At 37.7% G+C, this 8,372-nt stretch overlaps 1 protein-coding gene across 1 annotated transcript in view; it reads left to right on the top strand.

Moving 5' to 3' along the window:
• Positions 1-8,055, top strand: part of drgx (dorsal root ganglia homeobox) — a 9,559-nt gene extending 1,504 nt beyond the window's left edge. The window contains exons 4-6 of the mRNA XM_072915705.1: positions 4,519-4,691; positions 7,014-7,126; positions 7,191-8,055. Coding sequence (XP_072771806.1) covers positions 4,519-4,691; positions 7,014-7,126; positions 7,191-7,537 — 633 coding nt within the window. The 3' untranslated portion in view covers positions 7,538-8,055. The remainder of the gene's footprint in view (positions 1-4,518; positions 4,692-7,013; positions 7,127-7,190) is intronic.
• The last annotated feature ends 317 nt before the right edge of the window (positions 8,056-8,372 follow it).

Here is an 8,372-nt window from a genome sequence, read left to right as displayed (position 1 = left end):
ATGTGAACGTGCGGGGATATTAAAGTTACATTATTATTGGAAAATAAATGTAATTTCTGTTGTAGTGTTGTGTGTGTGACCCCCCCCCCCCCCTCTGCATACCCTTTCTCCATTTTTTTGTGTATGTGTGTAAAGTGTCAATGGGCCTCCCCCGCATTAAGAGCATGCTGCAAATGGAGATTAATGGAGCAATTACAGCCCATTCAGAGAGGGGTTAGTGTGGGGGGGCTTGACTTGTAGCAGGAAGGTGCAGGGGTGAGATAAGTCCATTGGTTGCATTGTCGTCCATGTTGTCCTCGCCGCATGTTTTGTTTGGGCTTGTTGACATCATTTGTAGTGCGGCGACAATGGGAGAGGTACCCATTATGATTAACGCCCGCTAGAAGCCGCTCCTAATCGAATGTGATGTTGTCAAACAATCGCTAAATAGGGAAATAAACGACTTCATCGCTCGCTCTCTCGGGCTGCACAACTGTCAGCGGGAAGTCATTAAAATATGATAATGAAAAATGGCTCAATTAAATGTTCTTATAGGCACTGACCTTCATTCGATTAACATAGGATTACTTGTTCCCGCGCCGGATGGAGCAACTTTTACACTCTTGTCGCACGCGTGAAAACGCGGCGTCAAACCTTCAGGTCGGGAGCTGACGGTGGTCGCAATTCCAACATGGCGCAATTCCAACATGTCCGACAAGGAAGTGGTGGATCAATTCATTCCAACACTTCTCAAAGTCAAAACCATTCCTGAATAGTTTGTTTACTTCCTGTGACAAATTGGAAGTATGGTGCGTTTCCCACAGAACCGCGATCTATCTGTGGCAGTGTGTCTTTGAAGTGGTACAATTAACCATGACGCATGTACACAAAAAGTTAGCCAAAGAAACATGAAAAGTAAAACAAATACGTTTAGAAACCGTAGAAATATAAAACAAATATGCACGGTTTTTTTTTTTAATGCAAAAAAACGAGAGAGTTCATTGCCTGTGAGTGCTTTTAGATGAGGGAGGGGCCCACAGCAGCACCAGCTGCTCGTTGAGAAGAGCATAATGTCTCCAAATGCTTCCGATAAAACCAGAAAAAGTTGCTGACATTTAAAAAAGCACTTCCACTTTCTTACTAAACGTATATTTTTTCTGTCAATGTTTTATATTTTCATGCACTGCATACAATTGCTTGTCTTTTAAACTTTCATATTGTCAGATCATGCAAAAAAACATTATATTAAGTAGAAATGTCCGATAATATCGGCCTGCCGACATTATCGGCCGATAAATGCGTTAAAATGTAATATCAGAAATAATCGGTATCGGTTTTTTATTATCGGTATCGTTTTTTTGTTTAAAAAAAAAATGTTTTTATTAAATCAACATAAAAAACACAAGATACACTTACAATTAGTGCACCAACCCAAAAAACCTCCCGCCCCCATTCACACCCATTCACACAAAAGGGTTGTTTCTTTCTGTTATTAATATTCTGGTTCCTACATTATATATCAATATATATCAATACAGTCTGCAAGGGATACAGTCCATAAGTACACATGATTGTGCGTGCTGCTGGTCCACTAATAGTACTAACCTTTAACAGTTAATTTTACTCCATCCATCTATCCATTTTCTACCGCTTATTCCCTTCGGGGTCGCGGGGGGCGCTGGAGCCTATCTCAGCTACAATCGGGCGGAAGGCGGGGTACACCCTGGACAAGTCGCCACCTCATCGCAGGGCCAACACAGATAGACAGACAACATTCACACTCACATTCACACACTAGGGCCAATTTAGTGTGGCCAATCAACCTATCCCCAGGTGCATGTCTTTGGAGGTGGGAGGACTCATTTTCATTAATTACTAGTTTCTATGTAACTGTTTTTATATTGTTTTTGTTTTACTTTCTTTTTTATTCAAGATAATGTTTTTAATTTATTTATCTTATTTTATTTTTTTATTTTTTTTTAAAAGTACCTTATCTTCACCATACCTGGTTGTCCAAATTAGGCATAATAATGTGTTAATTCCACGACTGTATATATCGATTGATATCGGTATCGGTTTATATCGGTATCGGTAATTAAAGAGTTGGACAATATCGGCAAAAAGCCATTATCGGACATCCCTAATGTTAACATATAATCCCCCAAAAATGTTGTTAAAATAAAAAATAAAACATTAATTATATGCTTGTCACCTTGACTTCTGATATCAGATAAAGTATCCCTCAATTTGTATGTAAAAATATATTAATCAAATGCATAGGCAATTGTGGAATATTATCATAAGGCAATTTAATACATTAAAATTCATAAATGTACTGTTACAAGCAGACCTCTGCGAGCAGCCATAACTGATGATAGCGAGTTTGACCTGCCTGATGTAAAATATTTTATACTATTATTGTATTTATAATTTTTTTTTGCCATATAAATATAAATATATATATAGTACAGGCCAAAATTTAGGACACACCTTCTCATTCAATGCATTTTCTTTATTTTCATGACTATTTACATTGTAAATTGTCACTGAAGGCATCAAAACTACGAATGAGCACATGTGGAGTTATGTACTTAACAAAAAAAGGCGAAAATAACTGAAAACAAGAGTGTGCAAAGCAGTAATCAGAGCAAAGGGTGGCTATTTTGAAGAAACTAGAATATAAAACATGTTTTCATTTATTTCACCTTTTCTTGTTACGTACATAACTCCACGTGTTCATTCATAGTTTTGATGCCTTCAGTGACAATCTACAATGTAAATAGTCATGAAAATAAAGAAAACACATTGAATGAGGAGAAGGTGTGTCCAAAATTTTGGCCTGTACTGTGTATAAATATATATATATATATATATATATATATATATATATATATATATATATATATAAATATATATATATATATATATATATATATATATATATATATATATATATATATATATATATATATATATATATATATATATACAGATGTATTTTAGATTATGTGTACATGGTTTGTGAATTCTCGCTAAATATAACAACAAAGTCACTGAGTTCGCAACACTGATCCCTCCTGCTACGTCTTCTTATTCTCTGGCAGACCAGGCGTGTATAAGGTGTGTCAGAAAGCAGAGGTATGACGCTATCTATTGTACGGAGTTATGTGGACAAGCTACATTCACAGACAGGGCCGTCATAATGTGTTTATTAGCAAGGGCGAAACCCGATATAGAATATACTTCATTTATTTGAGTAAGTTGTGTCACAAGGAGGAAGGTGTTGTGCAAAAGTACACAAAATGTTTGTTATGCCACACTGTGTGTTGTTTTGGTTCTTATTGAGGTTGCATTGAGCTTTTTGCCTTCATCGTGTGTCTTTTTTAGGATGAAAAAAGGAATCATTCAGCGTATGACACATTAAAAATATATATATAAAAAATATCATACTATGTACTTGACACTTCTGTCATTTTCTGCAATGATGTGCGATGCCAATGATTTTCTTTCTTTTCCGAAAATTCAGGATGGTATCGGCGATACCGATCCGACACTTATATTTTGTGCAAAATTGTAAAAGTTGTGCATTTTTAAATAATAAACACTAAAAATGTAAGAAAAACAGCAAAAAATTGGATTATAATGAGAAAAAGCTGAGATTTTTAAAGTAATAATATTAATGATATACTTAGTCACCTATAACACAAAGTTGTGTCTATAAATATATATAATATTTGTTTTTAGCATTTTTTAGAATACTAAAAATGCTAAAAAGTCAAATATGCCCCCCCCCCCGTGTTTGACTTTTTAGTATGCCGCTCTTGGTGAAAAAAGTTTAGACACCCCCTGATCTAAAATGTTAGACGCTCTCAAAATAAAAATAAAAAATGTATACAAAGTTTAGTTAGTTAATTAAAAAAGACAATTAAAATAATACTAACTTATGAATTAATTAGGACAAACTACAACAACCATAATAAACGCTGTTATCAGAATCAGAAGTACTTTAATAATCCCCGAGGGGAAATTAAGATTAAATGTGTAACTGAACTTTAATATTTTTGTACAGGCAGAATTTTTGACACGCTTGGTTATAAAGTTTCACAATCATATTATTATTTTTTTCTATTCCTCCTTGGGGAAAAAAACGACAGTAAAAATGTAAGAAAAAGGAGCAAAAAAAATTGGTATTATTGAGAAATTACATCAAATTTAAATGGGGTTTTAATATTAATATACACAGTCACTAATAATACAAAGCTGACACAATATCAGTTTTTAGCATTTTTCCCAAAAAATAAAAAATAAAAAATATGGCTGCCGCATACTTTGAAAAAAGCCTGGACACCCCTGAACTAAAGTATCAAAAGTATCAATATTTTGATTTCAGAATGGATATTAGAGCATAAAGATCTGGTATCAGCGGTATCGATATTTCAGTATCGATCCGCACATCACTAATATCCTGATTGTATTCTAAAAATCAACTGCTGGACTGAAGTGATCCACGTGCTTACCTGTGCTGCGTGTGCCGTGCAGGTGTGGTTTCAGAACCGCAGGGCCAAGTGGAGAAAGACGGAGCGAGGCGGCGCCGACTCAGAAGGAGGGAAAGAGCAGATAAGCGAAGGCGCTCCTCCGACTCGCGGCATCAACACTCAGTCGCCCGCCGAGCAGACCAGGAAACAGAAAGAGCCGCTGGAGCTGCAGCAGAGGTGAGCAGCAGATTCAAAATGGATGAATACTTTTATTGACATTTGACATGAAATGCTTGCATTATTCACTAAGAAATGTTGAGGTTTTACATGTTTATTCACTTAAAAAGCACCTTATTGTTAGACACCATGGGAAGGTGAGTTTCAACAAGATTAATGTTTATATATCTTTTATACGAGTAGTATGAAAGCAGTGTGATGAAAACACTTTTGATGAAAAGTTCTGCTGCAAACACACATGCTCATTTTGGTACTACACCTATAATAATAATAATAATAACAATACACCTTTTATTAAATGAATACTGATTATTATTTCAGTATTAACATATTTTTTGGGTATCTTATTAGGTAAGTATGCCTAATAAAGTGCTTATTTATCTAACCACACATGATGTAGTCAGACCTGACTGAAAAAAATGCATATAAAATATGACAACGTCACAAATTATATGACAATTGGAATGGATAAACTTCTGTTTTGTTTGCACGTGAGGACACATTTTCGTTGCAGCATTTCAGTGTTTGCTCAAATCACCGACTGACTAAAAAAAATGTTCATTTCCAAATCGACCGCATAGACCAGATCAGTTTCAGTTTATTTGGAACACGCATACAATGCAGTGTAATTTCATCACATATTTCCAGTTGTTTCATTACAGCACGTCCGAAAAGGAGTAGGAAGAAGCTGAGCTTACCCCTACCCCTTTTCATACCGTAGCAGTATTATCCTATTTCCTTGTTTTCTGTAACGTAACAGTGAACAAATAAATAATAAACAAATAATACACCATAGTAAGCAAACATAAATAATTTTTGTCTCAATAAAAAAAAGAAAAAAAGAAGAAGGGTTCAAGATGTTCATCATAATTCTTGTTCTGTGTACTCTGTGAACACTTGTAGATTGAACAGTCTCTTAAACTGAATCATATTGGTGCTTTGTTTGATTTCTTTACTTAATCCATTCCATCATTTTATTCCACATACTGAAGGTTTTAAGTGTTGTACGAGCATACAAATATTTTAAATTGGATTTTCCTCTAAGGTTATATTTCTCCTCTTTTGTTGAGAAAAATTGTTGGACAATTGTTGTACCAGTTCTTCTCAAAATATTTTATGTTAAGCCCACCCCCGGGAAGGAGAAAATATATTGTGCCCGCCCCCCCACTCTCCACCTTGACTATAAAATAGTAGAATTTGTCTATAAAATTGTTATAACTACACCTCTGCCTAACATTGTAATTGTATTAACATTAAAGAAACCAGTCTCTCCTCGTCTCCCACCGTGGTTACAATGAAGCAAAGGGCTACAAACACTTCATCATATTCTGGTACGGCAAGAAAAGCTTGTTCCCCGAGCCCCCCCGGGAGCCCGCCCCACTATTTGAGAAGGACTGGCATGGCCTGAACATAACCTGCTAAACATTTCTCTCAGAACAATCTGCTTATTTTGAGTCATATCCACTCAAATCTGAGACTTACACTTGCTAACAGAACAACAAAATCAGATTTTACTTGTTTAAAAGTTTGATTGATTGATTGATTGAGACTTTTATTAGTAGGTTGCACAGTGAAGTACATATTCCGTACAATTGACCACTAAATGGTAACACCCGAATACGTTTTTCAACTTGTTTAAGTCGGGGTCCACTTAAATTGATTCATGATACAGATATATACTATCATATATACTATCATCATAATACAGTCATCACACAAGATAATCACATTGAATTATTTACATTATTTACAATACGGGGTGTGGATGGGGGGGGGGGGGGTTTGTTGTTATCATCAGTCATCAGAGAGAGAGAGAGAGAGAGAGAGAGATCAGAATCAATCAATCAACTTTATTTATAAAAGGCATAAGAAAAAGTATCTGCATTTGATTGTTTACATTTGATTATTAACAATCCGGGGAGGGTGTTAGTTTAGGGTTGTAGCTGCCTGGAGGTGTACTTTTATTGCGGTTTTGAAGGAGGATAGAGATGCCCTTTCTTTTATAACTGTTAGGAGCGCATTCCACATTGATGTGGCATAGATAGAGAATGAGTTAAGACCTTTGTTAGATCGGAATCTGGGTTTAACGTGGTTAGTGGAGCTCCCCCTGGTGTTGTGGTTATGGCGGTCATTTACGTTAAGGAAGTAATTTGACATGTACTTCGGTATCAGGGAGGTGTAGCGGATTTTATAGACAGTACATTTTGTATTTCTTAAAAAAAAATTTTTTCCCAGTTCTTTTTGTTTCGGTTTGGCTTTTTGACACTTTTCTGACAAAGTGAATTCAATGAAATGACGTGTATCATTTCTTACCTTGGTCAGCATGAACAGACCGGTGGGTCCCGGGGGTCCCTTCTTCCCGTCCTGCCTGCCAGGGACCCTCCTCAACTCGGCCACCTACGCTCAGGCCCTCTCTCAGGTCGCCACGCTGAAAGGTGATCCTCCTTCAAATGAATAAGTAATAGTTCTGAATGACTAAAAGTGCTATGATCCTACCAGGTAACGCCTTGTGTTCCTGCTGCGTTCCGGACCCCATGGGCTTATCCTTCCTGCCGCCCTACGGTTGCCAGGGCAACCGCACGGCCAGCGTGGCCGCCCTGCGCATGAAGGCCCGCGAGCACTCCGAGGCCGTGCTGCAGTCGGCCAACCTGCTCGGCGCCGCGTCCGCCAACGTGGGGGTCCTGACGGGCATGACGGGGGCCAACATGGCGAGGCCCTCGGCGGCCCCCACGGCTCCGGGGGAAGCGAGCGGGAGAGGAAGCGACAGCTCCAGTCCCAACACGGCCTCCAAGGTGTCCGACAAGCACCCGCACTGCTCCAACAAGGACGCACTGGAGAAGAAGTGAGGACTCCGAGGGCCCCCAAGACTGTCGGCTGGTCCTCCAAGCACAACTACGGAGATATTTCTATGATTATTATTATTGTTTGTGAACATTCGGAGACCTGTGGTCCTCATGAAAGCACAAGTTTGGATCCATTCTTCTGCACTCGTTCATGGACAAATACGGTAAAAGACGACATGATTCATAAACGGCACATTTTGAGGTAAATATTTGTTGAATGGGTGTCTTTTTGCTGAAAATGACATGAAAAAGTGCTAAATCCTCAATGCTCTACATTTCAATGGAATGTCCTAGAACAGTAGTCCCTCTAACTTTTTCACCAAGTACCACCTCAGAAAACACTTGGCTCTCCAAATACCACCGTAATGACCGACAGTAAAAGTAGTAGGCCTAAGTATTCATTAAAACCAAGCCATAGGGTTTATTTAACAAGTATATTCAAAATATTTGGCCACTGTAACGTTGCACACAGTTTGAACAGTAACACTGTGTTTGAATATTTATTAAATAATTTTTGGCCGCGTAGCACTACAGTTTGATAATCACTGTTGTAGAAACGCTCAAAATTTATGAGGCAACGGTTATACAAACGTGTATTATTTAGAATTTCACAACGGGACAGATCAAAAGGTTCTCGCGAGCCAAAGGTTGCCCACCCTTCCTTCTTTCTTCTCTTCTAGATTGGGTTCCATTAGCAGCATTCTTAGGAACGGTGCAAAAATGTGTTCTTTTTAAATTATACGTTAGGTCAGGAAAAAAAAACACAGAGGCTATTTCATCCCGACAAGCCTGTTTCGCAGGTTTCCCTGCTCTTATGGGGATTTTATTGAAATGTCCT

The sequence above is a fragment of the Nerophis lumbriciformis genome, linkage group LG02 (genome assembly GCF_033978685.3).
Source record: "Nerophis lumbriciformis linkage group LG02, RoL_Nlum_v2.1, whole genome shotgun sequence".
NCBI lineage: Eukaryota > Metazoa > Chordata > Actinopteri > Syngnathiformes > Syngnathidae > Nerophis > Nerophis lumbriciformis.
The sequence above is the reverse complement of the archived record's forward strand: the minus strand, read 5'-3'. Positions and strand labels throughout refer to the sequence as shown.